Source organism: Cynocephalus volans, chromosome 9 (genome assembly GCF_027409185.1).
Source record: "Cynocephalus volans isolate mCynVol1 chromosome 9, mCynVol1.pri, whole genome shotgun sequence".
NCBI classification, from domain to species: Eukaryota; Metazoa; Chordata; class Mammalia; order Dermoptera; family Cynocephalidae; genus Cynocephalus; species Cynocephalus volans.
Window position 1 is genome coordinate 3,023,380 of NC_084468.1, and position 15,196 is coordinate 3,038,575.

General features: G+C 56.7%; 1 protein-coding gene across 1 annotated transcript; it reads right to left on the minus strand.

Moving 5' to 3' along the window:
• Positions 1-252: 252 nt before the first annotated feature.
• On the minus strand, positions 253-14,639 carry LRPAP1 (LDL receptor related protein associated protein 1). The gene is made up of 8 exons (XM_063108212.1): positions 14,408-14,639; positions 9,431-9,575; positions 7,524-7,648; positions 6,186-6,306; positions 5,423-5,581; positions 3,589-3,671; positions 2,234-2,410; positions 253-723 (listed from the first exon to the last, which is right to left on the minus strand). The coding sequence occupies exons 1-8, from the start codon at positions 14,606-14,608 to the stop codon at positions 661-663; spliced, it is 1,074 nt and encodes a 357-aa protein (XP_062964282.1). The 5' UTR covers positions 14,609-14,639; the 3' UTR covers positions 253-660.
• Between the last annotated feature and the right edge of the window lie 557 nt (positions 14,640-15,196).

The window sequence follows — 15,196 nt, forward strand, 5'->3', positions numbered from 1 at the left end:
CCTGTCTCTACCCCAGCTGTACCCTCCACTCTAAACAGATCTTAGTTTTAAGCCAGGCCAGGCTGCTCCACTGTAAAGGGAGTCACTGCAAGCCATGGGGTTAGGGGGGACAGAGGAGAGGAGAGGACAAGGAGCCACCAGGGAGGGGCTCAGGCCAGCAGACGAATTAACATGGATCACCTCACCTCACCTCACCCCGTGTGCTGGCTCCAGCCAGAGCCGCCAGAACAACCGAGGCACCAGTCAGCAACCGATGGTTTCAATACTGCATGTATTTTTATGGACTTTGTACATAGTATTTCCAGGGAAAGGTGTACAAGATTTTGATGCAAACCATGTTGTCATAACATGGGGCCGTCAGGCCTGACCGGCAGCTGGATATCAAGGTCCTCAATGGGGTGGTCACTGCCACGTTTGTGTGAGAAAAGAAGCCCGTCAACCAGAGACGGGACGACACAGATCCAAGACATAACCACCACTGAGTCCTCCGTGGGGCATGGCAGCATCGAGACAGTCATTTAAAGAATGCTTCCTGCCCAACACGTGACCAGTCCCGGCCATTTTCATCACGCGTCTGTCCACGTAAATGCTGCTGCCCAACCCTTGGCCTGTAGGAGAATCACCAGGCCCAGGCAGCCCTCCTCTGCCCGGCCAATGCCTTTACAGCTCATTGTGCCGAGCTCGCGAGACCCTGCTGGACAGATCCTGCAGATGCTTCTTTACCTGCGGATGGAAAACAGCCTGTCAGCCGGGGGCAACACTGCATCAACTGCTTTGATTAGATCGCTGCTCCGGGTCAGGAGATGCGCACTCTAAACACGAGAACTTCTGAGCGCTGTTTATCTTACTCTACAATTACACATCACCCAGATGGCATCAGGAATAAACCACAGGAGCAGCTCCATACTAACTAGAAAACATCCGCCAAAGTGTATTAACAACAGCTAGAAGCTGATCACGCTGGAAGGGAAAATGGATGTTTTCTCTGTGTTATCTGCCCATATCGTTATTTTTAAAAGCAGTGACTGAAAAACTCTGACATGCAGCAGCTGGGGAAGGCACCTGTCTCCTCACAGGCCAGACAGGGAGCCTACAGGGGAGGTGGGAACAGCACTAACACCAAGAACCAGTGGGCTCTGCTGTGCTGGCCAGGCCTGGGCCAGGCTCGCTCTGCAGCCATTCCCCAAATTCTCACAAAACCCTGCCCGGCTGGCACTGCCTCCCTTTTACACATGGAAGCCTGGGGTGAAGGGTCAGGCACCTGCTGAAGGTCCCTCATCTAGGCCACCAGGCTCAGAACCCTGGCGTCCTCTGACCTCTGTCCCCAACTGTCCCAGGGCCTCAGACCCAATGCTACGCAGACATCTTAGGAACAGCGCACCCTGCTCCCAGGGTCAGGTGAGGGCAGGACCACACTTACATCCCACCTCTGCCTGTCACAAGGACTTCAGTGTCAAGCCCCACATCATGGCACTGATTTCAGGCTGCTGGTTGCACTCCGCCCTGCTAAACACAGGCGCAGATCCACACGGCCCTTCCCCAGGTCCTTCTGCTGTATTTTACCTTCTAGGTTTCATCTATTTTTGATTAGGTAATGCATCCCTGTAGTTCCAAATTCCAAAAGCACAGGAGAGGCTCCCTCCCACCTGGCCCCCAGTCCCCTCCAGAAGCAACCATTTCCAGCCATTTCTCCCGTTTCCGGAATTTTCTGTGCACTGGCATGACTGGCCTCGCTGGCTTGTCAGCAGCCCCCTGCGCTGTTCCTGCCTCTCCTCACCTCACCTCCCCAGAGGCCGTTCCATGGAAAAGGCTCCTGTGCCTTTCAAGGGCTGGAGTCACCAACTTGTGGGTTCACCTCAAGTGATGCACCCAGCGTGCCTGTGGGACACCTAGGCCAAGCCCCACCTTGGCCATGACAGAGGTTGGAGCAGTGGCCCTCCTAGGACTCGTGCTCCCAGCTCCGGGGGTCAGGAGACCAGACTGCATGCCCGAGGGGCTCCCGTGGTACAGCTCAGTCTTAGCTGTCCTGCACGTGTGGTCATCAGGCTCAGCTGTGACAGGGAGCTTCACAGACTGGAGCTGCCAGTGCCACGTGCGGAGCCAGGTCAGACGGAGCCCTAAGCCGTGCCCATGGCAACAGCTTCCTTGTGGGATGAGCCTGTGGTTCCCCCACAGCCCAGAACCCAGCACAGCCTGAGCGGGCAGAACCGGGAGGCCGGGGTGCGGCCCCCACCTTGTAGCCCAGCTCCTTGGTCTTCTCCTCCAGCACGGCGTACTTCTCCTTGCTCCGGCTGACGTGCTCGCGGTCGCCCACGCTCTCCACGTGCCTCAGCTTCTGATGCGAAATCTCCAGCTGCTTCTGATAGTGGTTGTGCTTTTCGATTTTGGCTTCAAAGTGCTTAAGTTCCTCCTAGAATAACGTTTAAACCACTTAATTTCCCTCCAACATGCTGTTAATGCCATTTGAGGGCCCCTGATAGAACTTCAGCTTTACTCCATGAGGATGCCCAGGGAGGCCCTCTTCTCTGGCGCAGGGACAGGTCTTGCTGGTGACACAGGCTCAGCCCGGGAGGCAGACCGGCTCCCAGCTCCGTCCAGCCCCTGGGTCCCCTTCCCATCCCTACGAATGTGCTGCTCTCAGCTGAGGGTCCCCAGCCCCAGAGGGAAGCCCTGACCCTTCTCCCTGTGTGGGCTAAGGACCCTTCCCAGGGCTATGAAAGCGCTAGGCTCCAGGAGGGTGGGACCACGTCTGCTCCGCTCAGGATAGATGCCCTGCACAGGGACCTCTCCCACAAGCCTCACGTCTCTCACAGGTCTCCCTGCTCCCACTGCTACTGTCCCCCCACCAGTCTCTTCCCACACGAGAGCTCGGCAGCATCCTCTGGCCCCACCCATCCCAGGTACCTCCAGCTACGCGTTAGAATGATCTGGAATTCCACAGGCCCAGACACCCCAGGGCCCAGCCCCTTCCCCAAAGCAAGCTCCTCCCCTCCCTGGGCTCCTGTCTCAGATGTGGCAACACTTCCAAACCACCCCAGTCACCCTTAGTGCCCCCATGCCCGTGGGGCTGTGAACTTCCTGATCCTTGACACTTCACGTGATGCACTGCCCATGCACAGCTGTCAGGACAGAACCCACAGTGAGGTGACACTCAAACATTATGAATAATCGAAGAACCCAAAGCCCCTTCCCTCCAGGACCACAGCCCAACCATGGAGCCTACTGTCTCTCCTCCTTAACCCATTGGCTTCCCACAGCCCCCTCCTCCCATGCAGCACTCAAGGCTGAGCAGAACCCACGATGCCAGGCGCCATTCACCCAAGGACACTGTCGAGCAGATGTCAAGGCCACAGCCCCACTTAGGAGGCGCCTGTGGATGAGGGCCACATGGCTGACAGCTAGTATGCTAGAGGGGCCCGGAGATGGGCAGGGGATGCAGAGGGCAAGACAGAAAAGGGTGTGCACAAAACTAACAACCTGTCCAGTGTGTGATGAAAAGAGAAGTAGCAAAAGCACCTCTGCCCCGTCGTCAGCGTTCAAAGGGAAGGATGGCTGCCTAACAACGTGTAGACACTGCCTCGTCCTTACCCGAAATGACTCCAGCTCCTTCTCAGTGAAGTTGGCCGACTTGGCCAGGTCCCACAGATCGATCACTCTGGGTTCTTCGAACTCTGTAGAAGAGCAAAAGTGGGCTCAGTTGTCCACACGGTGGCATGCATGCTGACACCACTGGGCCGCACGGCCTGCCCAGCTCGCATGAACATGTCAGCACGAGCACATGTGTGGGAGCGTGAGGGTGCACATGCCCGTGCGGTTACAGCAGGCAGCTCGCAGGGCCAGGATGAAACATGGCCTCGGTGAAGCTGTCACTGCCTGCTCCGTCCAAGTGACCACTTCTCTGTGTCCAAAAACAGTTGGCCTCAACTGTGGCCCGGAGCTGTGTGACAGGCATGCTCCTGGGTGCCTCTAATGAAGGCAAGACCCGCAGGAGTGGGGAGCTGGGTGTGCAGTTACTCAGGCACTTGGTTAGGGACTGTCCGTTTACCTACAGGTCCAGAGTGAGGCTCAAGCCAGCTACCTTTCTTTCTTCTAGCTCCTCAGCAAGGCAAAGCAAGCAGCGACAGCTCCTTGACCCCACTGGCACTCAGTGTGGACGTGGTGAACGACGCCCAGCTGGGTCCCCCATCTCCTGCCCCGCCGGGAGGAAACCAGGGCAAGCGGCCCGCAGCTGCCCGGCCTGTGAGCCCCACACAGCGGCTCCTGCTCCCTCTTCTCCACTGACCCTACCTGCCTGGGACCTGGAGGACCCCAGGCTTTTGAGGGGTTGCTGGAAGGACTAGGCAGACTGGCAGGAGATGGTCCAAAGGAGGTAGAGAGGTCTACATAGGGGGCAGCAGTCAGAGTTACCATTTCCTGCACTGAACACAGCCAGGCTTGCCTTTGATTAGCACAGTAACTCGGCAAGTCCTCACAATGGGCCTACGATGTGGCCTAACAGTCACCACCATGCAGGCCGAGTGAGCCCAGGCAGAGACAGGGCAATAGTCTCGCCCCAGGGCACATGCGTGGTAGAGGCAGAGCTGAAGAGTGGCACACCTGACAGCCATGCCAGAGCATTGCCTCTTGCAAGGCCTCCTGGGCACAGTCCCAGAGAGGATGAGATGGTTCTGCCTGGGGCTAGGGGACAGAAGCCAGCTGTGGTGTCTACACAACGCGAGGGCAGGAATTTTGTCCTGTTGGCTGCTGCATCCCCGAGTGTACAAAAAGACGTGGCACAAAGTCAGAGTCTGATCGACATTTGGAGGATAAATGAATGAATGGGTCATCAGAGCTGGGTAGAAGGACAGCCTGATGCACGTCTCGTAAGTCCTGCATCAGGCTCATGGGTCTAGGTCCTGGAGGGAAAAGAAACAGAGCCGAGGCAGTCCAGCCCAGTGTGGATGTATGGCGTGAACGAGGAAGAAACTTAGGTGTAAGCTGCTAAGATGGGCCGCCTGCTCCTGCAGTGTGGGCATCCTGAATGCTGTACGGGCCGGGGGGCCGGCCAGGGGCATATGAGACTGAAAATGAAGCTGCCCCTGGCCACCAAAGAGAGAAGGGCCTCATGTGTGCTTGAGCGGGAGGTGGGCTGTAAGGGGCCTGCCAGCCTGGACCACTGCTGTCACCTCCCCCAAGCGAGCGTCAGGTAACAGGGCTGTCAAGGGCAGGCAAAGAGAAATGCTCATGGGGCAGTTCCTAGAGGCAGGTCCTGGTCAGCCCTTCTCTAACCCCAGCAAGGAGTGCGTGCGACAAGAGTCTCCACCCTTGACGGGGCCATGCACCCGCCACGACACCAAACAAGCAACCAGAGACAGCCCTACCCTCAGGAGTCGGCAGCCCAGGGCAGAGCAGGACAGGGGTGGGGTGCAGGCATGGGGCTCACCCGTCTCCGGGCCGTAACCCTGGTGGCTGACTTTCCGCAGGCGGTCCAGGCCCTGGTTGATACTCCGCAGCTTGTCCTTTAGCTCGGCGTGTTTGCTGTGCAGGACCTCGCCCTTAACTTGGCTCAGGTCAGAGGGACTGATGACGTTCTCATGAATTTCTGTGGAAATGGAAGCAGAATGACTGATGAAGACCTCCTGTGAGGGTCTGGTGCTGGGGGACCCGCAGTAGCCAAGGCAGCCCCAAGCCCTTCCCGCCTGCAGCTTATAGACAGCAGATACTGTCACTTCCCTCCAAACACAAGACCCTAGAACATGCGTATCCAAGGCCACTCTGCAGAGGTGAACGGCAGTGCATCTGGCACCCTGGAAGTCGGCTGGGTTCCAGGCAGCCCCCAAAGGCCCTGTTCCCCGTCCCCCAATTCTGTTCAGTCTCCAGCCTCCAGTTTGCTCTTTCTCAGGGTAGGAAAATATTTGGGGAGGGTCTCGAGTCCAAAATGACGGAACCAGCAGAGAAGGTCACAGCAGCTGGTGATGACTAAAGAATGTCTCCTCTGACCAAACACATCTGTGCAATTACTATAAACACCCCTCCCTGAACAGTGAAATTCCCACCACAAAATTGGGTGGAAACCTGAGAAAAGGGCTTTGTATGCTTCCCTCCCCCGCCCCAGCTGTCACTGGCCAGAGCATTCTGGAACCAGGGCAGCCAATGGAGAAGGGCGACCCCGGGCGCACGAGGCTTGACCCAGAGGCAGGGAGCACCTTCAGTTCTGCTCAGAGTGTCCAGCAAGACATTGTACTCATGAACTTTCTCTTTGTGGTGCAAAAATTCCCGCCAGAGCTTGTCCAATTCTTCGCTCGAGAACTTCCCAGAGGTCTTTGCCTAAGAGAGAGACAGGAGGACTGCAAATGAACACCCCTTGCAGCCGTGTCAACAGTCCACGCCCTTGTGGCTCCCCTGGGGCTGTGAAACCCTGTCCATGCCCAAGGCCCTGGGGTGCCCATCAGCTGACTGTTCCCTCAGAGGTCAGGCAGGTCTTGCTTCTGTGTAAGGTGCTCAGGCCTAGCTCTTGGCCTTTACGACCCTATGACCCTCTACTAGGGTCATGCAGAGTAAGAAAACAGAACCTGAACTGTGGCGGAGAGCTGCTGATAGGCACCATCCCTGCTCCTGGATGTGCCCGGGCCTGGCGGGAGACGACTACAAATATGCCTAGATGTTGGGGGTGGAAGGACCCTGAGGAGGATGGGGCAGTGCCCCAGTGGCCCCCACATCTGCCCAACTCTCCTAAGGCTGTCTTCCTAGGAGGGACCTTGGGCTAGTCACCTGTCATCCCACCTGCCTCCCAGGTAACAGGTGGATAACACAGGTCCTGGGCTGGGTCTGGAGCAGCTGCACAGGAGACCACTCCAGCAGTCCTCCCTCTCTCTTCACCCCTCTGCCTGTTCCATGCCTCCTGACCAGGGACAATGGGCTGCCACAAGAATTCCAATTCTTGACCCCAAATCGTGATCTAGACACACTGTTCTGGACCAGGAGCTGAAGCAAGTGAACACCCACTGTGAGCTGACCCAGCCACGCCAGACCCCGCACTCTGAGGTTTGCACCTCACAAAAAAGCTGGGGCAAGCCCAGCACTGCCACCCTTCCTAGACACCATGGTGAGCCTGCCCCCAGGACACACCCGGCATCTCTCCTAGTCACAGAAGCAAGTCCACAGGGCCGAACCCTCACAGCTAAGTATTAGATACAAAGTGAAAATTGGGCCCACGCTACAGTGTGATCCTGTGCAATTTACTGCATACTACTAGGCACATTCTGCATACCTGCAGACCTAATAGCCAGAGCCAAGCAGAATTCCTTTCTTGAGAGAGCAAGGAATATTCTAAACAGGAAAGCTGAGCACACTCACAGAAAAAAGAAAAGGATCGTAGGTCAAGTGCTAACGGTTTCAGTAAGAAACCACCGTTTTCATGAGACTTCCCCCAAATTAACAGGCTCCCATGCAGCGCAGAGGCTGATGGCTTTGTAAAGTGACAGAAACAGCAGGTCCCTACGCAGCAGGACAAATGTCAGGATTGATGGAAAAAACGAGGCTACCTTGTGCCACAACTTCTCCAGCCTGGGGTCCTCCAGCCTGTCATCTTGGGCGCCGTCCCCGAGGGAGTTGCCACTCAGCAGCTGAGCGTCCTTCTTCCCATCCAGACCGTACTTGGCCAGGATGACTAGGAGAGAAGGCGGGTATTTAATAGTATCTAGTACGGTTTCCTTTGAAAGAAAGTCAGGCTACTCGAGTGGGACAGGGCTGCTTCCCACCATCTGGGAGACTCCTTTCTCCCGTCTTCTGGGTAAGCACTCAAGGTCTGGTGGGAACTATGAACAAGCTCGGGGAGGCAGGTCCCCAGCACCTCCCAGGACACCCCGGGACCCAATCGCTTCCCACTCTCCCACCGCAAACACATCCTGCATCACATGGCGCCTCTTAAGGCACAAGTGGCCCGAGGCCAGATGCAGCTAACCTAAGTCACTGATAAGTCACTGACCAACGGGATCACCTTCACAGACCAGGTGCACAGGTTTTCAAGAACAAATTTTGCAAGCCCAGCTCCTGATGCAGGGCAACTCCAGTGAGCACAGAACAGATGACAGTTCTCTGAGAGTACAGGTCGTGGCTGGGGGAAGCCTTTGAAGGCCCAAAACATATTTTTATTTTAAGAAAAACATCCTCTAAGGGAGAAACATGAGAGTTGGCAGCTTCTGATAAAAAGTTACTAGTGCAGCTGGGAGAACTTGTCCCCAGGGTGCACTGCCTGTGCAGCACAGGACGGCTCTAGAGGTCACATCTCAGTAATTCCTTGAGAGATGAGATCTGCCCATGCAGCCCTCCCTGCCGCAGCCCCGCTTTACAGGAGCCGCCCTGGCAGCTCATGACACAGGAGCAGGCACCAAGCGCCAGGCCCAGCACGGACGGGGACGACGCTGTGCACAGGTTTGGTGTGCAGGAAACACGGCCTGGAGGCTGGAGCCAACAGCCGGTGCCTCAGTCTTGAGGAGAAGGTGTCACAGCATCAGGCCTAAGCGAGGGACTCTAAATGGCAACTCAGTGCAAGGAAGCGAGTGATGGTGTGGACTCAGGCGCTGCGGGGGCTTGGGACCCTGCTCTGGATGGCAATGGCACCGCCTGCAGTCACAAACACCCCCAACACTCCAGCCGCCCCTGTGGGGAGCATCCCACGTGGTCTATGACCAGTCCCCTGAGACAGGATGAGGAGATGAATCCCGCGCGTGCCCACATCACGGGACAGGGGTACTGGTGCCCACAGTCACACCCCGGGCAGCAAAGAGCCAGGCTGTTATGACCGCGCCCCCAGCACTTCTGCATGGGATGTCAGGAGAGCTGCACAGTGTCCGTGACCTCCTGAAGTAGCGCTGGTCCCAGCCGGCCACGCAGCACACCCGGGCCTGCTCCCTTCCTGCAAGTGCCTTGCGGCCAAAGTGATTGTGACACGAGGACGGCAGAAAAGCGGGGCCCAGAAGGAACCATCACAACCTGTCTTGCAAATGCCTCTTGGCCCTGAGAACACAGATGCCTTTTGAACACTAGTCTCAGGGGAAGATGCCTGTTCCTCCTCTTCTTGAAACCCACAGTCCACTCTGTCTGTCAGAAAGTTGTTTTCCTAACATCTGAAATCCACCCCCGTACTGTCCATGTGCTGGGGACATACCTGCTTCCTATTCTGGATGCCGTCCCCCAGCCCCTTCCTCGGCCACACAGCTCCAGGGCCTTGGCTGCCTGTGTGTCCACGTGCCCAGGCCCCCTCCCTGGCACTGCCCCCCACCCCCACAAACAGCACAGGAGCCAAGGCACATCTGTCCTCGGAGCAAGCCACTGAGCAGGCTGCACCCAATGGCCCCTCCCTCATTGTGGCCAAGAGCTACCGAGTCAGAAGAAGCCAGTACCACTGAGGCTGGGTGGCTGCTTCTGTCCATATTAAAGCAAAAGGTACCGCTGAGACTGTGTGCAAGTCTTGCCTCCTTCACCCCGTCTTCGTCTAAGCCTTCAGCCTTCAGTTTCTTCCAGTTGAGTTCGTCCCTTTCTTGTATCTTCAGATCAGCATGGAGCTCGGCCAGCTTCACAGGGGAAAGGCGGAGCTGCCAAAGAGAACAGAGGACCATGGGACGACCAGCCCAACACCTGACCTAAGACAAAGTGGTGACTGGGAGATGAGGAGAGGACAGGGTTAGGGTCACTGCTGCATGTTCACATGTTCTTGGACTACTAGCTAGCTCCTCCACTGGAGGGCAGATTTGAAGACCTCAGGCTGGTGGACAAACCCGTTCCGTGGTCCTTCCTCCCAGCTCAAGTACAGGCGCTGTCACCTGCAACCTGTGGTCTTCACTAGCCCTTGACCATGTGGTCCTTTGATTCCTTCTCCACCTGTCTCCCCAGGACCCTCGGAGAATAAAATGAGTGAAGCCAGAAGTGCCCCATGAGCAGCAAAATCGGGAGCCCCAAGGGCTTGAATCCCATGCCATACACCTCACAAAATAAGTCGCAACCGGCTGCTACCTATGAGCTCAGGGCTGAGGGTGCCCGCCAGCAGCCACCACCTCACTCACAGAGGAGGGCAGGGAGTCACCTGCAAACACCACGAAACACCCACTTTCGGGATACTTTTTTCATCTTTTTAAGTTACCAGCTGACCCTTGAACACCGCGGTGTTAGGAGTGCCAACACCCCCCGCCCTGGCCCCAGGGAGTCAAAAATCTATATATAACTTTTGACTCCCCAAAAACTCAACTACTGATAGTCTACCGTGGACTGGAAGACTTACTGGTAACATAAAGTCAATTAACATGTGTTTTGTATGTTATATGTATTATATACCCTATATTCTTACAGTAAAGTAAACTAAAGAAAACGTTTAAGAAAACTATTATAAAGAACAGAAAATGCATTTACAGTATTGCATGCATTGAAAAAAATCTGTGTGTTGGGCTGGCCCGTGGCTCACTCGGGAGAGTGCGGTGCTGATAACACCAAGGCCATGGGTTTGGATCCCATATAGGGATGGCCAGTTAGCTCACCTGGGAGAGCGTGGTGCTGACACCACCAAGTTAAGGGTTAAGATCCCCTTACCGGTAATCTTTAAAAAAAAAAAAAAAAAAAAATCTGTGTGTAAGTGGACCTGTGTAGTTCAAGAGTCAACTATGAATATTAATGCATCAAGTTAGAAGAACTAGTTAATGGAAACCAAATGCAAAAAGGCCTCTGACAAATATTAAGTGGTAAAGTAAATCATCAGTAACTACGAGACAGGCAAATGTGCATACACTGGGAAGAAGGTGTTCCTCTGAAACACACACCTGCCAGAGCCTGAACACAACTGCGCTGGCCTTTTCAGACTTCTGGCTCCTGAAGACCCCAGGGGTGAGCACAAACTCTCTCTCTGGGGCTGCTTGGCTGCAAGCTGACCGTCACCCCGCTGAGGACCCAGTGCCCCTCCTGACCCTTAGCACCCACTCTTCCTGACCCACTGAGCAGCGTCCACATGCTTGTGGAGTGCTCTTCCCAACAACCCAGCTGCTGCCTTCTCAGAGTCCTCCCAGGAAACCCAGGCCCATAATACAGAGCTGAATGTCACTGGCATCCATCCAGGCCGCTGTCTCCCAGGCTGAGGCTCTGCACTCTGGCCAGGGTGGTGTACAGGCTGGCACCAGCAAGAGCCAGAGAACTACCAAAGAGGCCAGCACACCTGGCCTCCAGGTATGGACCAAAGTGTCCACATCAGACTGCACGGCACCCCTGCCTGACCAGTGGCCTGCAGCAGCAACCTGCCGTGGCTAGCTGGTATGCCATGCCCCTCCTGCCTGCATTCAGTGAGACATGCTGCATGGTCCCTTCCAGCCAAGTGACTGTGACCGAGCTCTTTCCACCTGAGCTCCCAGGACAAGAGTGTGGCCTCGTCTGCCTGGAACTACACAGGATGGGGCTTCCCTGGAAAGTTCTAGGTGCCCTGTGGAGGTAAAAAGGCCATGGCCCAGTCCCCTGGGTGTTCTTTTCTGAGTCTCTGGAGAAGCAAGAGCCTGTAGTGCCCTTCCCAGAGCACAGAGAACAAGGAAATGGAAACATGCAGAGACAGGGACGAGGTGTCTGAGGTCGTGGAGCTCTGCAGACGTCAGGCGAGCTCCACTACCCACGACCGCATGCCTGACCTCTGAGGACACGTCTCACATCTTTTGTGCCAGAAGGAAGAAGCCACTGATGAGGACTCTGAGCTCCCAGAGCGGCTTCTCCCAGGTCAAGGGTAACAAGGGCACTTCCATGGGCACTGAAGTAGCACCTGCGGGCCCGCTCGAGATGGCTCCTCTTGGTATCTCCACAATACATGGCAACTCTAAAGAGGGACAGAAGCCACCAGCAGATCTCCACGAGCACGTGGGTGCCCACAGCGGCACCCTTTGAGAAGCCCACACAGCTCCCCAGACCCTCCAGGCTCCAAAGACAGCCCTCGGCTCCCACAGCTGCTCAGAAGTCTTGCGACACACCGGACATGCCACAATGTCGTAAGGTGGGGCAGTGACCCTCGTTCTTACTACACAGTTCGTCTATGCAAGTACGAAACAGGAGCTGGGTAATTTCACAGAAAGACAAAATTTAAGATGCTAGGATGGAATGAACCAATAATCCCCTGATCCAGTCTCACCAGACAAGAGGTGAGTTAGTGTCTTCTCAGAGGCCAGAGGCCACCCCCATCCCCACCCCTGTACCCCACTGTGACACCAAGTCTCAGAATAGGTATCACCCCCCCCACACCAAGGCCATAAAAGGTGGGTTGGAAAGAATGGACGAGGCAAATAGCTTCACTGGACTCTTTCTCTTACCGAATATACAATCACTATATAATATTATATGCTATGACAGAATTTCACATTTAGAAAACAAAATGTTCTCATAAAGCAAATTATATAGGAAAGAACAAAACCTTCCTGGCTGGTAGGTAATGGTTACAAATGGCTGAGAACATTGGTTTACAAGGTGTGCTATGAAAAGCTTCCCTGTAAGATCAGTATTCACCTGACCCAGGTGAACACCTGCCCCCACATCTGGGACACAGCTCCCACCACCATCTCTACTTCCACTGTCTAGAAGGTAAATCGAGTCAGCGTGTTACCCAACTGGTCTGCCTACCAAAACACTAGGCTCTCTGAAGTGCTGAAGACATGCGAAATATCCTAAAACATAACCCCACCCTGGAAGCACTGCACATTCTGTTCAGCAGAAGACTCACACATATGATTGTAGAACTTCAGGCCTAGAAGGGACTGGAAAGGTATCCAGCCCAAGGCCTCGGTCCAAGGGGAGCGGTCACCCCAGCAGTTACTAGCAGACAGTGGAGATTCAGGAGGGCCAGGACCTGACACTGAAACAGGTCAGGTGTGCACTGAGCACGTGAGGATGCGGGGACTGTGCAGGTGCATCATGAGGGCAGGTGAGCCAGCAGAGGAGGTCAGAGGAAACCGCTCAGGCTGACAGACGCAGATGGCAGGCCTGGGAAGGCGCCCAGCAGGGCCAGCTCCCGAAGGCAAAGGGAGCCGCTCAGGTTCTTGGGCGCTAGAGTGCATAGTGTTCCCCAACACAACACCCAATTCAGTCAGACCAGACTCATCCTGTGGGAAACCCCACCCAGTCAACACAGGCTTGGGGCACCCATCACAGTGGGCACTGGAGGACAGCGGCGGGCAAGGCCCTGCACTCCAGCCTCTTGGAGGCTCTCACCACATCCAAGCCTAGCTGTGTCCCAGCCCCTCCAGAGCCCCTTTCTCCAGGAAGTCTCCCTGCCTCTTCGCAGGACAAGAGTGTGGCCTCGTCTGCCTGGAACTACACAGTATGGGGCTTCCCTGGAAAGCCCCATCAGGCTTGACACAGCAGGGACTGACGGCCACAAAGCCAGACCCAGAAGGGCGATCAGGGCCTGCAGCACTGTTGCCCCCGCAGTCTTCCCTCCAACTGTCCCTCCCCCACCTCCTTCTCCCCTGCCGAGGTTTCTCCTTTCTGCTCTTCAAAACTCAGTTCTTATTTTGCAAACTATTTACATTCCTTCTCAAAGACTCAGGAATGCTGAAAACTGGAATGCTTAACAGAGAATCTAATCTCACCATCTCTTTTTCACAGATGATACAGAGGCCCGGAGCATGGGTCGTGGTTCATAAATAGCCATGTCACTAAACACAAACCCAAGCCTCACAAATGGAGTAACTGTTATGTTAATGACAGGGGCTAGCCCAGGTCACAGACCCATTAACAATGGCAGTCCTAATTCAGCCCCCACTGGTTGAGGGACCTAGGGGACGACGCCCTTTTCCCTCTAGAGTGAAGGTCATACTGTATCATCTGCTGACTCTGACTTCGGCATTGCCCAAGTCCTGTGTTCCATGTGTTCTAAACTGATCCCATCTCCTCCAACCTCCCCATACCCGTCACCCAAATTAACCAGCCGCCCCTGGGATTTCTGCTGTTCCTGATCATGTCTTTGTGCCCCACATCACCTGCTTTTCTTCTCCATATAAGCACACAAAGGTGAGAGAAAGGCGAAGACCGGGACGCAGGGGACCTGACACCTAGCCTGGCTCTGCCCTAACTCTGGAGAAGGGACTCAGTGCAGCAGAGCGCAGGCCCGTGTGCCCGGCCAGCTGGGTCCGGTCACGCTAAACCTTCGGGGGTCTCGGCCTTCGCTGCCCTAAGCGGCACGGCAGCCCTCGGGAGCCTGCACCGAGGTCTCCGCAAGTCACCGCCGCGTCTGGGTCCCTTTCTTGCTGCAGGGGGGTCGGGGTGCCCCACCTGACACGCGAAAGGGGCTGCACGGAAGACAGGACTTGTGGGCCGCCCCCGGGCCCGCGCCCCCCGGACCCCTCCGGCCGCCCCCGGGCCCGCGTCCCGCCGCCCCCCGGACCCCTCCGGCCGCCCCCCGGCCCCCGCGCACCCGCTGGGCCTTCTCCCACAGTTGGTTCAGCTTCTCCATGCGGAACTCATCCACGAGCTCGCGCTTCGGGGCCGGCTCGGGCTCGTTCTTCTCCCGCGAGTACTTGCCGCCGTGGCCCGCCGCCGGCCGGGGCCCGAGCAGCAGCAGCAGCATCAGCAGCAGCAGCACCTGCGGCGGCGGCGCGACCCTCGGAGACGCCATCTTCCTCTGGGCCGCGAGCCCCGCGCACAGCAGAGCCCGCCGCTAAGCCCCGCCCACGGCCCGCCGCCAGCCCCCGCCCCTCCGCGCGGCCCCCTGGGAGTTGTAGTCACTCCCGGCGCGATCGGCAGAGGCGAGGCCGCCGGCGGACTACAAGGCCCGGGAAGCCATGCGCGGGCCCGTGGGCGTTTCCTAGGCGACCCCGCCGCGGCCTCGGCCCGGCGCAGCTGCGCTGGCTGGCTTGGCTGCAGTGGGCTGCGGCGGGGTTGGAGGGAGACCTGGGGCGGCCCAAGCCCAGCCCACCCCTCACCTGACGGAGTCGCGGACCCCCTCCCGGCGCTCTTCGTGTTAGAGGTGTGGCTAATTCATACAAGTGCACGTTGCCTCTCTCCCGTTTTGAACGTGAGCCGGTCTTCTTCACACCAGAAGCCGGGCTCAGTCACCCCTGGCAGAGTTTTAGGTGTACACCTGCTCCTCGACGTGGCGGATCCAGATCCGGACATCTGCCCTGTGCACCTTCCTCCCGGAGGCCGCCTCCCTATGGGACAGCTGCGCACAACCTACTTGTCTGGCCCCGCTGACTCTCACACC